General features: G+C 39.6%; 1 protein-coding gene across 1 annotated transcript in view; it reads right to left on the bottom strand.

The window, feature by feature from the left end:
- PTPRD (protein tyrosine phosphatase receptor type D) overlaps positions 1-19,312 on the bottom strand; it is a 322,903-nt gene that overhangs the window by 144,625 nt on the left and 158,966 nt on the right. The window contains exons 16-19 of the mRNA XM_065879889.1: positions 19,053-19,170; positions 12,650-13,237; positions 12,113-12,213; positions 11,037-11,296 (exon numbers count right to left, since the gene is read on the bottom strand). Coding sequence (XP_065735961.1) covers positions 11,037-11,296; positions 12,113-12,213; positions 12,650-13,237; positions 19,053-19,170 — 1,067 coding nt within the window. The remainder of the gene's footprint in view (positions 1-11,036; positions 11,297-12,112; positions 12,214-12,649; positions 13,238-19,052; positions 19,171-19,312) is intronic.

Below are 19,312 nucleotides of genomic sequence, written 5' to 3'. Positions count from 1 at the left end.
CAGAGTGGAAATAGTTCGTTAGTACCCCGCTGCTAGACACATACAAGGTGGGTATATTGAAATCTACCACCACAGGCTGCTGGACCAAGAATTTTCTATGACATTAATTTATAAGATGATTGTTTTAAAGAAGGTGTGTCATAAAAATTACCCTAAGCACGTCCAGATGCCTACACGATGACGATGACAATGATTTTCTTTATACACCGTTAAAATACATTTTATTTGGATAAAAAATTAAAAGCATAAACATTACTCATCATCTCACAATTATATAAAGATGTAAAGGTTCCCCTCTCTTTCTACCCATCAAATTGCAAACCTTAAGGTAGGTACTGCAGAAATTTGGAGACAGTCACTACCTAAGGGCTTTCAAAATAGGTCTCAGTATAATACCTCTATAGGAAGGGACAAAAGTAAGCGAGTCGTCACACTGAGAACGGCCAACTACAATGTATGTATAAAGGTTCCTTGTCGCCAAATAGATGTGGGTTATTTGTAAAGTTGGTCTGTAACTTCCGTATAGTGTACACTGTGCTCTTATATTCAGAGTTAGGGACTCTGCTCACACTGAGTTTTGGTAGTAACTATACAAGGACTTTGAACATAAGGTATAATAATAGCCGCCACATTAATCACTTCCTACTTTTTAGGTATTATAGTAAATGCATAATCTCATTTTGCCCTCTCAACAATCCTTTAAGGACAGGTAAGAGAAAAAAAGACAGCTACACAGAGACTGAATAATCGCTCAAGTTAAAACAGATAGTAAGGGGATAACAAACCTATATATGTAGAGAGAGATATATATCTCTTAACTATGGCAATAATCTGCTTTTGTTTCATTTACTCTGTATCATAAAGCACTTTTATGGAAATTTCTTGTGGAAATGAATACACACACACCCCTACCTCTGCCTCTCAGAGGAAAGGGATGAGAACGGGATGGGTGCTATGAAGCTTGTATCACATTATATGACAGAGACTAATAGTACACACAGGAAGGCCTGTTTGTTCTTATCGCAAAGCAAAACGTGCAATAAACTCAGCAAATCCTGTGTGATAATGAACTCTGTTTCCACAAACAGAGTCTGGAGCAGCTCTGTCCGGTTTAGTAGCCGCTAGCCCCTTGCGGCTATCAAGCACTTGAGATGTGGCTAGTCTGAACTGACATGCGCTCTACCTGTAAAAGACACTGGATTTCAAAAACTTAGTATGAAAAATAAATGTAAACTATCTCAGCAATAACTTTTTCATAGCGATCGCATGTTAAAATGATAATATTCTGGATATAACGCGTTTTGTAAACAATGAAATTAAAATTAATGACATCTGTTTCTTTGTACTTTTTACCACAGCTGCTAGAAAGTGTAATATTTCACATGTGGCTCTCGTTACATTTGTTGGGCAGGGCTGATCTAGAGTGTTCCGGTAGAGGATGTGGCATCTAGATACATCTGGCCCAGCATTCAGGATCTGCCACTCACGAGCTGTGTGATCCTGGGCTCATCATCTAACATCCCTGAATCTCAGTTGCACATACTGAAATTGAGAGTAAATGATATCAGGCTTTTCTGGAGAAACAAAACAAGTGAACACAAGGTGCTTAGCACAGAGTGTGTCACGTAGCACTTCACAGATGCCAGCTGCTACTGGCTGGTCCTGACCATCGTGGTGGGAGAGATGGATCTGAACACAGACACAGCAGGACACAGTGAAACTCCCTGAGATGTAGATTAAAGGACTTATCAAACTTTTTCTTCCCCCTGATCAAGAATTCAAGTCAAACCAGACAACTACAGCAGAATCCGTTCTCCACGGTGCTCTGAGCAACTCATCATCAGGTTCACGGGGTCACATCACTTAGCCATCCACTTTCTTTCCTACGAACACTGATGACGATCAAGGAGGGTCATGAGAAGGAATAGTGGAGTATGTGAGAGAGGCCAGTATCTTTTATGGTCCAGAGTAAGCTTCCTCCTCTGGCTGTCCTCCCACCACCCGAAGGATTTGCCAAACAGGTCCATCATGTTAAATGAGCATGGAGAAGAGTGACAGGGGCTGCACCCTAGCATACAAAATAACACTGCAGATGGACCTGATAAACACACTTGTCAGGGAACCTCTTGCTTTCCACTACCAATTGCACAAAGTCAGGACAGCTTCTCTTTGCCTGAAGTAATGATACTGCACATGATCAGGGAGCTCCCACTGTCCCCGTTCAGAATCTTGTAAATCAAGGTTAAGCTGATGAATCCTATTAATTTTTCTTCTGCTTTCATACTTTGAGTTGCCGTTCTTGTACACGAAGAAAGAAGCCGTTCTGCAGCACTCCCCGACTATTCATTTGTGGCTCGGATAAGAATTGAACAGCCTTCCCCATAGCAATTAATTAACAGTGTGGCTGGATATCCATAACCTTTTCTCTCCACGATCACTAAAGCATTCACCTAGAGCATCCAAAGTGGAGCCTTTCAAAGCAGCTCTCGCCTATTGAAAGAAATGGGGTGTTGGGAATTTGGAACTCCTGGGTCCAAATCCATACATTTCAACTGTATTCTCTGCAACTGTGACTTTGTAAAGAACCTCGTATTTGCCATTCCTGAAGCCTAACTTTCCCCTGAGGATACTGCTTTCTTTGCAGACTTCTCACGTGGTGGCTGTTACTTTATCCCTCTTCCTCTGCCCATGAACCTCAGGTTTAGGGTTTGGGTTTCTTTCCTGGTTCGCTGTTGCTTCTTGCAGATATTTTTTCCTCCACCCCTTTGCTAAAATCACAATAAGCCCTCCTTTTGGAAGCTCGTACAATTCAGCTATGCTATGGTCTTCTCTTACTGATTTCTGCCATCTACCAACCTCTTCAGAATCTTTCCTTTATGGAAGTTTTGGTTTTGTTTTGTTTTTCCCAGGGTTAACAGTCTTTTTTTTCCCTCCCAAACTCTGCCATCATTTTGGGTGACTTCAACCTTCAGAGGGCTGGCCCATGCACCACCCAGGGCTCTCAATTTCTTGAGCTCTTCTTTTCCAAAACCCACATCCTCCATTCTGCCTTAGCTAAAATCTGATAGCCTTTCTCTGTGCCTGAACCCAAGGAGCTGAATACAGCTTGAGAAATAATGCACAGGGTAGAATGATGCCATAAGTTCATATTCAGCAAACTCAAACAGGCCTTCAACACTGCCTGGCAATACAGCCACAGCTTCTCTAGTTACCTAGTCCATCCAATCTTCACAGTAAGTTTTTCACACTTTCTCCCCTGGCCTCAAATCTTGGACATACATGCCTCTCCACTAGAAGATGGCCTGCGCTCTTATATACAGAGAAAAGAAAAAGATCTAGACAAGCATTCCCTCGTCGTCTAACAAACTACAAGCCGACCTATATCTGAGTGCAAACCATAATCTTTCCCATCGGTACCGTAGAAGGGCTGACTACACTTTCCAGAGCCAATTACTTTTTCTTGAATTGGGTCCCGCATCTCACTCTCTTTGGATGTCTACCGTATACTGTACCCCTTGTCTCCCATATATCTCGATTTCTCCATCCTCGTCGGATTCTATCGATTAGCTTTCCGTCACTGGCAGGACAAAACAAACCACATCCTGCTCCAGTCATCACTTTCTCTCTCTCTCCTACCTCTTACTGCCCCAGTTCTGAGAAGAGCTGTGTGTTCTTGCTGTTCTCCATGTCTTTACCTTCCATTCACTTCCCAGTCAACTGTGCTCTAGCTCCGGCCTCATCTGCCCAACTCACCACCTTCACCTGGGTCGTCAGTATTGCATCAAAAGGAGAATTTTTCACTCTCTTCTTACTTGATCTTTTTTTTGTGGTACGCGGGCCTCTCCCTGTTGTGGCCGCTCCCGTTGTGGAGCACAGGTTCCGGACGCGCAGGCTCAGCGGCCATGGCTCACGGGCCCAGCCGCTCCGCGGCATGTGGGATCCTCCCGGACCGGGGCACAAACCCGTGTCCCCTGCATCGGCAGGCGGACTCTCAACCACTGTGCCACCAGGGAAGCCCCTTACTTGATCTTTTATCAGAATCTGCGTATTCATAACACCCTCCATGAAACATGTTCAGTTCTTTCTCTGTATCCAACTCTCCTGGTTTTCTACTTAAATCTCTTACCATGTTAACCTTATTTCTTTAGCAGGATTTATTATCTGCTACCCAGCTTTTCAACGGTGGCGTTCCTCAAGGATCTAGCCAAGGATGTGTCTTTACTTCCTCTTTTCTTCCCATGGGATCTCATTCCAGCTCAGGGAATCAGTTATCCCCTAGATGCAAATGATTTACAGATTGACATCTTCAGCCCGGAACGCTCCTCTGAACTCCACAAGTTTACCCCCTTCCAACTTTATGTCTCCATTTCTATGTCACAAAAGTACCTCAAATTTACTGTGGTTAAAATAAAACAAAAAATACGCCTCCAAAAGTAATCCTCTTCCAATATTGCACCATGATCCATTTTAGGGCACATGCTGTAAACCTAGGTGTTATCACTGACGATCTGCATTAACTCTCTCCGTCCCTCATACCCAAACTACTGCTAAGTCCTATTACTTCCAAACTATCTATAGTGCATTCACTTCTCCCCATCTCTACTGCCACCGCTCTGGCTTCATTCCATTGTCTCAAGCCTGGGTTGCTCCTAACTTTGTCTCCTAATTCTCTCTCTCCGTTGAGTTAAACTCCCGTTAGTCCAGTCTCTGAAATTTTCATTTTGCAATAGAAAATTAATTGTAACATTTCCATTTTTACAAATATTTCCATTGATCCTCATTTGTCTTAGGATGAATACCAAAGGCATTATACGACTCAGCAGGACCTTGCCTGAATCCATCTCTCTGTGCTCTCTGAGCTACGCCCTGGTGGGCTTTTAGTTTCTTGAATTTACTGGGTCCGTTCTGTCTTTCATCATTCTGTACCATCTGTCTAGAACCTTCTGTCACTCCCAACAAATCCCAAGTTATCTTCTCTCTTTCCTCAAATAGCAACTCACTTTTTTACTTCCTAGCTCAAACCTTCCCTGACCTCTGCTTAGACCAATGACCCCTATTACATGGTCTCAATGAACCATTTTTAGTCCATAATTTTCTTATACGTTTAAGACATATTCATATACTTAGAAACACATTGCTAAAGCAGTTACGCATATAATTTCCCCAAATTTGCTAACGTTGCCATTTTATCACTGAGTTCTTTTTTCACTGAAAAGTGGAAGTGGGTGAAGCAGGTAACTCTTGGGGATTTATGCCTCCCCTAGATCAGGAAGTCAAAAACATTTTGAGGCCCTTCTCTCTTGCGTTAGAACTTTCCAACTTGAAACCTCATCAAGCTTTTCTCTTTTCTCCAAACCAGCCTAATGACATGCCTAAATGTCTTTCAGTTACCAGCAAAGCGGTGATCCTGGTTCTAATGTCATGTGGTATTAGGTAAGGTAAGATGACTCTGTAGAGTAAAGTGAGGAACTAACATATACCCTGCAAATTCATATCAACCAAATCATATGAACTGAAAGAACTTGCTTGAAATGCAAAAAAAAAAAAAATTGCTTTTGGACATAGGGCAGCTTCCCACATGGGTAAAATTAAACTTTATACTGTTTGCCTGTCTAACTCAAGGCTGAAGTTTAGCCTTCAAATACCCTTTTCAACATAGACCTTCACTATTAAACTAATGGAAAATAAATAACCTGAGAATCAATATATCTGGAGAGCCCTCGACTACTTATAATGTAAGCTGTGTTTTCCCAGTATATTAGATTTAATTAGATAAGTTAAATATAACCTTCAGAATTTTAATTATCCTACGTAAAGTTTTACTAATTTTATTTAATATGTTATCATCAAGGGACCCAGTTCCATATAATTATATGGGCAGGTGAGCTCTGGTCTTCGTGGCAGTACCACTTCAAATTCTGGCAGGCTTTTTGTATAAACAGTCCATACTAGCATTCTCCAACTCATTATTTAACTGGGAGGTCAAAATTTGTCTCAGAGTTTAATGATGAATGTCATGCCTTGAATAATTTTTTGATTTTTTTTTTTCCTGGCTTTGGCCATTTGGGTATATATTGTTTAAATCAAATTAATTAACCACAGGAAAACCAAAGCAGGTTGAATGATCTTTCTAGTTTCTCTGTTTAAATTAAGGTTTCTAATCTTTTAAGCTATGTGTTGTCAGACAAGTTATTAATTGTCTTAAGCCTCATTTTCCTCATTTGTAAAATGGGAGATGATAATGCTGACTGTGTCTAGCCTCTCCCTTTACCTCTCCTCTAAATTCTCATGACAATCTACTGATTTTATTGTTCCACGTTTAACATACATTTCCATAATCTGTGGCCAAGTGCATGTACCTGATTCCTCTTGGCTCTGAGGTTTGTCTGGGGCAGTCTTATTGACATCTAATTGTTACGGAGTTCTTAGATGTTTAGCAATTGTCCTAGGAAAAAATACCCTGGTTTGGTCAATCATTTTATGGTCACAGAGGCATGGTTGTGGTTCAACATGTAGACTCTGGAGCCAGACTGCCTAAGTTCAAATCTTTCCTCTCTGGTTATGCTATTGTGTTGCCAGGGCCAATTAGTATACTACCTTACCGCTTCGTCAGCTGTAAAATGAAGAGGACCCTTGGTGTGAAGATTACAGCAGTCACTGTGTGCAGTGTCCTTTGAAGAACACCTAGTAAGTCCTCTTGTCCCTGTTAACTATCAGCAGTATCAACTCTATGATCTTGGCTGGGCCACTTAGTGTCTTTGGGCCTCACTTTACTCACCTGTAAAAGGGGAGACCACCTACCTCACAGGGTTATTGTGAGGCTTTAGTGAAATGCTCTAATACCTTCAGTAAATTGTAAAGCTCTATACAAATTTAAGCCTTTACTACTTCAGTTAACAAACATATGATGTGTGAATTAAACATTAAACAGCTTATACACACCGAGCTGATAATAGTGGTGCATGTGTGTTATGAAACAACTTTGCTTCCAAGAATGCCTTTCTTTAAAAGAAAAAGTAGATAATAAATTTAAAATTTTATAAAACGCCCTCATTCTTCATTTCTATTTTTCATAAACATGAAATGGTTGCTATGGAGTTAATTTACATTGGGTACCTTATGGCAGCTTTTTCTCTGAGTACAATCTGTGTGGTGCTTTTTTTTCTTATCAGAGTAAAATCCTGCTCTATAGAGTCACAGAAGTCCTCTTTGTCACCACAACTTGCTTCTGACGGATGGTGGCATTGCTAGAGTTTCTGACCGGCATTCTGCCCGCTAAATGTATTCAAAGAGAAGGTTGAAGCCCCACAGAATTCCTAGTACTAGAACCTGCAGTACCAATGTGGCCATTTCGTGAAAAATCTGGCCCTTCGCTGAGGGAGCTCCCAGCTTCTCCACACAAAACCCAAGTGTGAAATCACAGACGCAAGGAGCTATGTCTGCATTACATTTACAAGAGACAGATTTATTCTCCGATGGTGAGGAGTTTGGAGGTGGGGATCAAGACCTCTCAATTATCTTGGCCGGAAACGAGGAAAGCCTGGTTTCTGTTGATAAACAAAACAGCCGTTCAATCATCAAAATTGTATTTTGATAGAAAAACAAATTGGAAGCATCTTTGTAGCTAGCTTTTACCTAAACACAAGTTAGCAACCCACCCCAGAGCTCTGGAATCGATTCTGTTTTCTCCCCTCATTTCTCCCTTACAATACTTAACAGAAAGCTCCACTCTAATTTCTGAACTGCAAGTGGCACCGCATGGCACACAGCTTTTTGTCATATTTGACGATGCCACATGAACCAACCTAGAAGACTGGATGGGTAACTTTATGCTATTATCCCTTTAAAAAACATAGTGAATATGAATTATCTAGGAATTTTTGCTAACAGGAGATTTGCTTGTCATTTCTTATGGTTCTTATACTTTTCCCTAGTTTTGTCTTTTGCTCTTGTCTTTTCCCCAGTTTTGTCTTTTGCTCTTGTCTTTCCCCAGAGGGTTTAGAATATATTTCTGGGAATCTTTACTTCATTTCTAGAACAGAGTTTTTTCCATAATGGTTTGCTTTCTTTTTCTGTTTTGTAATAATCTCTGATCTTTGTTACCGAAGTTTTATCCCTTTTCTTTGACTCCCATGTCAAATATTACCAAGAAGAAGTACATAAATAAAACAAAGAAAAATTGAACAAGCTAAAGAAAAATACTGAGAGAGAGACTATATTCTGCAATATTCTCAATTCATTCAGAGGTTGGGAAATGAAAAAGAAGTCTATCACCAATGGACTAAAATGTCATTTCCCAATGTCTGAGACATTCTACCAAACGAATTTGGTAAATAGCCATTAAAATCTTTTTTTAAATATATAAAGTCTTGAAATCTAATAGTAAAAGCTACAGATTATGTGACACTATTTTCATCTTTTATTTACTCTTTCCCTGAATAGACAGCACATATTTTTAGTAGACTCAATTTATAGCCCATATAAACTATATGGACTGTTCCTTCATTGTTTGCAACTACTTTACCTTCTCTAAATCTTTCTCATCATTCAAGACTTATTAGGTGTCAGCTCCTTCTGGATATCTCCCTTGACATCCGAGTTGGGCTAGAATTCTGTATTTATGTTTCTACAGTACCTGGCAGTACTTGCTCCATATATTCTTATTATCTATTTCCTGTATCTGTTTTCCCACTATAAGGTAGGGCTTTATCTCAGTCATCTTTCTATTTCCAGACCTAGTGCTGGCAATACAGTATCTCTAGAATACATGTTTTTTGGATGCCAGCTGAAAAGTCGTAATGGATGGGTAAGATGTGGACCAATAACAAGTGCTGGTCTTTGTCTTGCTTGGGCAATATCACATGTGCTGTCCTCTGCCTGAAACAGCGTCTCCCCACCCCCACTCCCATGGACCAGCTTATTGTGATTCTTTAAGCCTCAGCTTAGATGTTGCTTTTTTCAGGGCCTCTTCCCTGAACTACTCAACTGGGGTTGGGAGCTCCTCCTGTGGCCTCCCCTATCCAACTAACTTTTGGTATCACAGGACTCCACTCCACCTGACTCTCTACTTGTCCAAGTTCCCCAATTACCTATACTATGTAAGAGCCATGAGAAAGTCAGCATTCTCTCCACTGAATTCCTGCAACATTGTCTGGAACTATGGTGGGAGACCAAACGATATCCATAGAATATTTAAACAATAGCAAAATAAAATCTCCCTTTCATACTAAATTTTGTTGGAATCAAAATCACACTAATATTCCATTCTTCTTTTTAGTTTTCTAAACGATAGAAACAGAAGAGTGGACAAAAATGGAGACTCATATAAATGGAGACTGATTTCACTGACACCTCATGTAAAATGTACACAAAATTAAACTCATTAATTTCCTCCTGATCTTTCATCCTTCAGGATGAATGGCAGCATCATTTATTTTGTCATCCAATCTCAGACCTCAGAGTCATCTATGACACTTTCCTCTGCCTCGTTCCCTCCATTAAGACAGCTGCCAATTCCTACTTCTCTGTCTGCCTCTGCATCCCATTTCCACCATCACCATCTCACTTCAGAATCTTGTTACTTGCCTAGAGTCAACTAACTGCACAATGACTGCCCAAAACTTTTCTCTGTGGTGCTCCAATCCTTCCGACATGCCTTCAGGAGCCATCTTCCCCAAGAACTTTCCTACATTATGTCACCAGATTGCTACTAAATGTAAAGGCTCCAACCATCCATGAACTATGTATAAATGCCTCTGCTTGACCTTCAAACCTTTCATAGCAAGATTCATCCAAACTTGATCATGTGGGATAGAAGAAATGACAAAGGGTTTAGTCTTATCCCAAGCGGGGAGCACAGTTCCTAACATGCAGCAGACACACAATAAATATTTCCTAAAATGGCAAAGAAGGAAACGTAGGTATTACACAGATGATATCATGCCACTCTCCTGCATAAAGTCCTTTAATGGACTCTCACTGTCTATAGGATACAGTTCCAACTTCTGAGCACAACTTGCGTCTTGTATACCTGCCTCTCACTACTACTGCCCTGGCTCTCTGAGCACATGCCTTACAGAATCACTTGCTTCCTTTACTAATGAGCCTTTGCGTACGATTTCCTCCCTCTGATTTTTCTGTGTGCCTCTTATCGGTCCTTCAAGATTAAATTCAGAAACTTTCTTGATCCATTTCATTCTGGATTAGCTACTCTTCAGATAGAGTACTATTCTATCGCTAGCACATATTTGCATCTCTCTATTTCTCTGTATTCCTCACTCTGTGGTAAACTCTTCGAAGACAGGGACCACATCCTCTTTTTTTGTTCTCCAGGGTCTACCACGGTACTCATACTTAACATACTTTGGTGAAAACACTTTTTTTCTTCTACTGGCTACCATCAACTAGCTATATACAACCAAGAAACTACTTAATTGACTGGCTTTAATTCCCACTTCAGGCCCATTGGCCTCTACACTGTGCTCCATCCAAACCAGAAAAAATTACATTTTCTAGCTTTCGTGTTTCTTCTAATGTCATTCTGAACTTTAACTTGTTGAAATTTCTCCCAACTTTCAGCACACACGTAAAACAGCAGTGTCTTATACTGTTTTTTTTTTTGTATCCAATTTCCTAAAGTTTCTTTTAGCATTGTAGTATTTTCTAAGAATTCCTCACCATTACAGTAACACTCGCCAAATATCAGTTATTCGACTATTCACATTATTCTATACACCACGACGTAAACTTCTTTATGGTAAGGTTCATGTTCTATTTGTCTATCTCTCCTAAATTATACCACTTCTGGAACGTAAAGAAACACTCTCATTAACGTTAAAGTGATGAGAATCTGTGTCACAATGAACTCTAGAACACAATGCAACAGAACTTGAATCACAAAACTGAGCCTGTGCAGAAGACTCTCACTCTACATACAGCAATGTAGTCTTTTATAACCACATATTCCCGAGATTTAACCTTTTTTTTCTTGCTTACATGCATTTCTATCCTTCAGCCCTAACCTTCGATCAACTTACTTTATATTCTCATTTGCAGGTACTTCGGGCAGTTGCACGGTAATCATGCCATCCAAGTTGGTCTTCCCGATGAAGGCAGGCTTGGTACGCAGCACATCTGGTGCGGTCTTTGCGGTTACCCTGTGCTGCAGGCCCCCAGCACTGTTGCCACGATTTGTCAGCACAAATGAATATGACTTCTCAGGCTTCAGGTTGACAATTAACTTCTGGGTAGCTCGGCCATCCACTTCTTCTACCATTTTCCCATCATCGTAAAGAATCTAGAGAGATACAGCCAATCAAAGAGATCTGGTTATCAGTCAGGCAATGAATATTTTCTAACTAATATGGTACTTGCTTATGGAAAATACATATGGGTCATTTCTAATTTGGGGCATTTCCTAAGCCCCTTAAGTGCTCATAAATTCTAGAGATGGCATCGATTTTCTTTTGTTTCTTATTGTGTAATGCTACAATGTTTCTAAGTCTATCAAAAATACACAAAGAAATGTACAATATCTTAACAATACGTGGCCCCTCAGTTGTCTGTGCTCTAGGTTTCAATGCATCATCCACACCACTTTTTTCCAAACACTTCCATTCTTGTTCCCAAATATATTTTTACTTTCAAAAATGTTTCTTTATTCTTTCTTTCACAGACTTGTACTTCTTGCTAACATGTGCCAATATCTCTCAATGGGAAACTAAAGTTTAAAATATTCAAAGAATTCAGGCCAATTAACAAATTACTTAAATCCCAGGATACTGCATTACAAACAGGTAGAAACCATGTAAATTTCATTTCCTGATGAAAAAACAAAAGCACTAGCTTAGATGTAAAAAGTTCAACTTGGAAGTGCTAGGTGACCCACAAAGAATGCCGGCCCTAGGTTTGAGCTCCTGCCTCCTCTTGAGAGGGGAAAGGTCACACTGCCAAAGAGCCAGACTCAGTCTGTTACGTGAAAGCCACAGAGAGAATAACAAGTATGTGTGGCTGACTCAAAGCAGTCTGTATGCTTTGTAAGTAACTTACCCAAGTGACCTGCCCCCTCCACTTTCACCAGTGATATCTTCTTACACATTAGAAAACAACTTACTTTGAAAGGCATGGCAGAATTATAATTCTCTGGAATCTCCCAAGACAGTAGCACTGAAGTCTTCATTACTGCTTTGACATGAAAATTTTTTGCAAACACTGCTGGAAAAGGAAAAACAGTGTATTTAAACTACTCCTAAAAACATATGACTTGTCCTTTTCCATGGACCGGAGGAGGGCTTAAGCTAGATGCCATCTACTTTGATCAGACAGAGAAGTGTGATTTGCCTACCTGTTAAGAGCATTCATTTTAATACCTCATTCTCATAAAGATCTCTCCTTTCTCTCCCACTCAGTCAACTATATTGTGTTTTCCTTACCTGAGAACATTGGGGTGCTGTCAGCCAGACTTGCTTGGCATTCTCTAACTGAAATCTAAGGCATCCAAAACATATTAAGTTTTACATACTTTACCTTTTTGCTTTTGCTGAACCTATTAATATGAATGGGCCGATCAGTTATTTATAGCTTCAAAATACTGATTTCCAAAGACCGACATTCCTTTAAGGGAGAAAGGCCGTAAGCAGACAAATCCTACCTTGATCCACAGGCAGTGTCCTGAACTGGACACTGGGACTATATGGCCCAGGGCCTTTGCTCGTGTGAGCACGTACTTTTACATCATATGTGGTATCTGGTTTTAAGCCACTGAGTGTCAGAGTGGTGTCAGCTGGAACAATAAGCTGCTCCATTGGAAGAAGAGGGATATTGATATCCCTATACAGAAGGGTATACTTGGTGATAATGCCATTTCTCTCTGCCAGGACAGGTGGCTGCCAAGATATCTGGACAGAGGTTGACGTGCTGCCATCTGAGTGGAGGTTTTGAGGGAATCCAGTTGGGACTTCTTCTGGAACAGAAATCTCCTTCACCATCTCCTCCCCAAAGCCCACTTTGTTTCTGGCTGAGAGCCTGAAGATGTACGATGCTCCTTTGTGGATGTCTGTCGCTGTGAAGTGATCTTCTTTTTCAGAGAACTCAAGAGTAGTGAGTGGCTCCATATCCTTCCGGCCAAATTTTAGACGGTAGCCCTGGAGGGGTCCAAATGTGTCCACAGGGGGGTGCCACTGAACGAGAGCAGTATTCATCTGAGTGTGGTTAATCACAAGCCGGGGTTTCCCTGGAACTGGAGCACACAGGAGGGAGTGGTGAGACCACCCTACATGGGTGCTTGCATTTCAATCACTGATGAACGGGAATGCCACTCCATGGGCATTCCCATGCCTTTACTTATAAAAAAAGCCAAGGCGCGGTCTATATACGTTTGTGGAAACACGCTCCTTCTCATACTCTTTTAAGGTAGGGTGAGATATTAGAATTTGATAATGGACAGAAAATAGGAATTATTATTGAAATGATAATTTAAGGAGATTTTTTTAAACATCTTCACATTTCGAATCTTTCCAACACATAGAGGGTTCATGCCGCAGAGAAATGAAGCTCAGTAAGGATTAGCCAATTAGGTACAGCTAATAAGAATAATAATTAAAATATATTTAATTACTGGGTACATGCAATGTACCAGACACTGTACTAAGAACATTACATGTAGTATCTCACTTGATTTACATCCTTCACTCCTATGTGCCCTGCTTAGTTATTATCTGCACTTTGTATAATAAAAAAATGAAACAGAGAGATAGAAAACTGTGCAAAGTTAGATGCGTACTAAGTGAGGATGCTATGAGACAAACACAGGTCTGTCTGAATCCATGGCCCAAACGACTTAACCAGTATGTTGATTATACGTTTAAAAAAAAAAAAAAGGTAATGTAAAATAATGTTGCTCTTACTGTGGATCTAATTTGCACTTTTTGTTTATACCATCCACACCAGTCATTCTCATCAAGTTTTGCATCTAGTAAAATAGGAATTATATTAAGACCTACACCATATTGTTGTTATGAATGTTAAATGAGGAAATGCATGTAAAAGTCTTAGAACAGTGTTTTACATTTCATTAATAATAATAATTATTAATAATCAGAATATTAAGGTTTCTGTGGTCAGGGGCTAAGTACATAATTTCTTTTCAAGTTAAATAAGTTAGATATGTGAATAGGTCTAATATACTCAATGTGTTATTACAACCGTATATATATATATTTTTTTTAACAAACAGTAATTATTCCCAGAAACCACAGACAAGGACAGTGGTAAACAACACAGAGCCAGGAGTTTCTTTGGAAATAGTCCAAAGATGAGGGAGGGGAAAAGAGTATTACCAGAACTAAAAATAAGTTAATAGAAAGGGGAGAAAATATGGTCAAAAGGGAGGAAAGCTTACACTAATGGCAATGAAAAATACACAGGCAATGAAAAATAGTATCCGAGGTATGTAGATATAAGATAAAAACAAAAATAAACTAGAAAGATGTTGAGATAATATACAGAATATTAACTTCAAAAATTACTTGGTTAACCTGCTCACTATATATTTCAGACCCCAGAAGTGGTGTGCTTTGTCCAAGAACAAATTCTTTGTGATATTTCTATCCTTAACCAATGAAGTAATATAATAGTTTTGTTTCACATGTTGGATACGTTCATAGTAAGTGGGTTCATCATGTGTGGGAAAATAGTTCCTGAAGTTTTGAATGGCAATTATGTACACGTGTTGAAGGTTGACCCAGAAACCAAACCAACCCAAACCAAAAACTGTAGACTCACTGTTTCTCATGGAAAGGTGTATCCGATATCTTACTAACCAACTACGAAACTCTCAGAACAAACCCGTTCATAAGTTGGTGAGTGCTTGAATTATTCCATTTATTTTAAATATATTTAAAATTATTTTCATTTAAAATAGATATTGGCAAGTATCCTTAATTTCTCTCTATGTGTGTATAGTATTTACATGATTTGCCCATTAAAATATCAATGACGTCAAGAATTAAACATTTGAGACTCTGCTGAGAAAAAAATGGGCCTTTCAGCAGAAAATACATCCTTCAATAAACAAAACCTGGTTGAAACTTTGGGGGAAAAACATAACAATTAGGTCTCCACATTTTCCAGGGACAATATATTTTATTAAAAATATTTATCGAAAGTTTTCAAAATTCTGGTTATGAAGAACTGCATCATAGTAAATACACTGTGCACCTTGTTTCTATAAGATGCATGTAAAGGGAAGATAAATAAAACAATTTAAAATTTCCTGCAACCACGAATATAGGTTGGATTGTAATAATATTTGTCAGCCACCTATGAGTATGTTTTTATTATCTGGTGTTTCACGTCATAATATTGCTATGGTACAAATTTGGAGAAATTTAACAAACTCGTAAATTCTAAGAAAAAAAGATCTCACGGCCTTATGAAAATGTACATCTATTCTTCTGTGATAGTCAAAGCCTAGGTTGCACTAACGCCTTTTGTTTTTGATGCTGGCATGCCCTTTCTTGTTCTGGGATATAAACACTGTGGGCTTGGCACCATGAAAGCAAAGCAATGCTCTAGAAGTAAGAGCGTCAGTTCTGATCTACTGGTTCCCACTGCTGTGCCAGAAGCACCTCAGTCTGCTCTCCACTGCCAAGACAGTCACTCCTTTCCCTGGCAGAAGTTTCACTGAGCCTGAAAACTATGAGACGATCGGCCTGGAAGCAACAAGGTGCACTAGTGAAGGAGTCAAGAAAGAAATGAAAGCTGAGGCAGCCACAGGAAGAACTCCCAGCATTGCCTCAGGAGAGGTTAACCACATGAAGGGAACACCTAAAATCTCCCCAAATGTGTGAATAGTAGATGCAGTTTAAATAAGCTAGGGTAAGGGTTTTATGGACAGTTGTGGTATTTCATCCAGGGAGTAACAAGTAGAAAAAAGGGAAAAGGAATGAGGAGAGTTCTACAACACTGCATGAATGGTTAAAAAGAATTCTCCAAAACTGCACGTATTGGCAATGAAACCCACTCCATCTCTGGCTTCCAGAAATTCTATGTATGAAACATTTACCAACTACTCACTTTAATGTAAGGACTTATATAATGGCATGTAGGCATATGGGTGGGAAAATAAAAGATGGATAATGCGGGGTCCTTGTCCTCTGATCACTGCATACTCCAGGTGGAGAAATGAAGAGGACCAGTAGATGGTGCTGCATGTGGAGTTGGGTCCAAGGTTCTAATGCCTTAGGGATATTGTGTGGACCACTTTTAAAGGCCATGCAGTGGCAGGGTCAGTGGGTCTGCTTACTCCAGCCTAGGAGCTAGAGGATTGGCAAAAGGAAAGAGTCTTAAATACTTACTCTGGGAGTTGGAGGTCATTTTTAGCAGTGTGTTAGTGAACTTATTGGAAGGAGGCCCAGCTGCACAGTAAATAAGCTAACTCTAGCTTATGTCATGACATATAATCTCTTCTCCCTTTTGATTCTTATCTCCTTACTGTATTATTCCTCTTAAAAATCTCTCATGACTTCAGAAATGGTACACATGTGCTGCCCTTTACTTCTTCTTAGTAAGAGCAATCACTGGAGATCAACCAAGGCACTCAGTCCCAATGGCTCTAAACTTAGCTTCAGTCTAACTAACTTAGCACCTAAGTAGCAACAATCATAAATGACTGAACCTAAGCCTATTACTTCCAAATTCTCTATGCCATTGTCATCTTTTCTCTCATCCTTAAACATAGCTCTTCAGTACAGTAGCGAAATTCATGTAAAAATATAGAGAAAATCTCAAACCAAAGAATATGCCTAAAACCACAAGCTTTCAGGCAGTAGACCAATTATCATGATACAGAGCAATGGGAGTATTAACAAAGAAACTACAAAAATGTCGTCATCATTGAAACATAAAAGTCAACATTTTATTCAAAAGCATCCTTCAGGTTACATGAATCCTACATGGATTGCTTAAGTTATGGCCTGTGTTTTTATTTCAAAGATATGATTGTTCACGGATTCTAGAAACAATGTATTATACAGAAACATATCCTAAAACCAGGAATTTTACTATTAAAATAAAATTTCACGAGAATTCCTGAATTCTCCATGGAAGCTATAACTAAATGCCCTTATAATTGGGGTTATTAGGAGCTCACATCTGTGAGATAAACTCAGTAATTCTTCATAGTTATATAAATACAAGGGATTTTTGTAATACTATATAAAACAAAGCAAATTTATCTGTTCAATAATGACTTTAGAATGTTTTTTTACTATAGGTTGGCAGCAAAGAAAACTAGAGCTTTTCTCTTAGAAGGATTATACATCTGGATTCTCCTATCTCCCAGCCAGGATCAGTAGGGAGGTCTCAAGAAGATAAATGTGCAGACATCTAAATTATAAGCATTTCCTCAATACCCAAGTCTCCATTGATTAAGAAAGATCTGAAATTGTGAATGCAAAATTGTGTATTGCAAAATAATTCTGTATATAAGATCCACAATTCTAAATAATGTTCTGTATGGTGACTAAAAAGTGATGAGCTAATCTTAGTGGCATTAAAATAGGCAATATCATTCCTTGTTCTAGGATTCGCATCCCTTGGCGATAAATCCTCTACTTTGTTGTCCTCATTATAGGACCTCCCCATCTTATGGGCAACAGGAGTTTGGTGCTTCATGTAAGACATTTCAGGCTTATTAAGACATAGTTATAAATATGGGTGAAGGAAATGTATTTTCTTCATTTTGGGGTTCAATTTCAGGGGTTTATCCTTGGTTGTCTACATTCCAATAGAGGCTGATTCCACAGCTAGACAGTCAGCATGTCCCCACTGAACATGCACCGTATCTCCTATGCAGGGTACTGAATAAACCTGATACAATGGTATTTTTAAAAAAAAGGCCCAGAAGATTTTGCCTTGATGGAGTTTTGCCATCTGTAATCCTGCTGCTTGAGGCAATTCCAGGTGGCGGGATATAAGCGAGGCAAATCTTATGACATTTAGACAAATTTGGCCGTGAGCACAACACCCAGGAGGGTCCTCAACCTCACAGCTGTTCCTTGCTTTATGCCTTTACATCGAGGTGTGTTCCTAAAAAGTTGTGCAAGAAGTGATTCAGGAGGAATAAATCAAATCATAGCTTAAATGTTCCACAGGAGATTTCTACACAAAGGGACTGAAGAAGATTCCTTCTGTAATTATCTCTTAATTTATTGGTTTTACAATGTCAGGTCTTCCAACATGCTGTTTTCCTAATGTGGCCAACCAAAGTGAGACTAAACAGCATTAAGAAGCTTTTTTCTTCAGAAAGGAGCAATCTGGTATTAGTCTTTTTGCTTTTCTTCATTCTCTTTTCTGTTTCCCAGCTTTGGTGCAATTTGTCCTCTTTAGAATCCCCACAGCAACGGGTGAGGAGGAGAAAATGACAAAAAAACCACCTTTAAGTCATCAACCCAGTTCAAGACGGCAGCTCTTCTAACAAGGTTTGCTGCTGGAGGGGGGCAGGGGTGAAGCTGTCACGTGATTTCCCTCCCTAGATGCTCTGCCTTCCAGACCCTCGTGGGACTTGCTCCTTCATGTCTTTCAAGTCTCAGCTCAAATATCCTGCCACTAAGAGATCTCCCATCACTCTTTCTAAAACAGTCCTTAGGGACTGCCCCATCCTTAATGCCCACACACCTTTATTTTGATAATTTATCACTTCCTGGCATTTTATTATTATAAAACTCATTTATTCACCAGTTAATTATGTTAGTCAGAAAATAAATTTCAGGAGGTCAGTCTTTTTGTTTTGCTGATTGTTCTATCAAAGTACTGGAAATAGTGCCCGATACATAGTAGGTGCTCAAATAATATTTGCTGAATGAGTGATTGAATAATCTGGGTAAAGCATGGTTATTCAGTTATTTTTACCCTGTGAACTATGTATCAAAAATCACTAAAGTTGACCATTGTACATTTTTCCCTCTGACCAAAACCACCTGTACCATTTGGAAAATTACCCTTATTGTTGTCGGGAACATATTCAAGATACACATATGCACAGATACAGTTACCTGCCCCAGTGGTGGACACCAGTTTGGGTTTGCTGCGAGCTCCATCTCCTTTGGTGGTGTAGGCTGTGACAGTCAGGGAGTAGGAAGTTTCAGGCTGTAGCCCAGAAATAATCATGTCCTGAAATGACACAAGAGAGTAACATTGATTCAGACCGTACACTGCAAATGCCCTGGGGGAACAATCAAGGCAGCCACCTTCCTTCTGCGCATGCGTAAACATTCCCTGCAGCCATGCCAAGCACTGGAAGTTTCATGCCTAG

The sequence above is a fragment of the Phocoena phocoena genome, chromosome 6, assembly GCF_963924675.1.
Source record: "Phocoena phocoena chromosome 6, mPhoPho1.1, whole genome shotgun sequence".
Lineage (NCBI taxonomy): Eukaryota > Metazoa > Chordata > Mammalia > Artiodactyla > Phocoenidae > Phocoena > Phocoena phocoena.
Note: the sequence above shows the minus strand (reverse complement) of the source record. Positions and strands in the feature narration are given on the sequence as shown.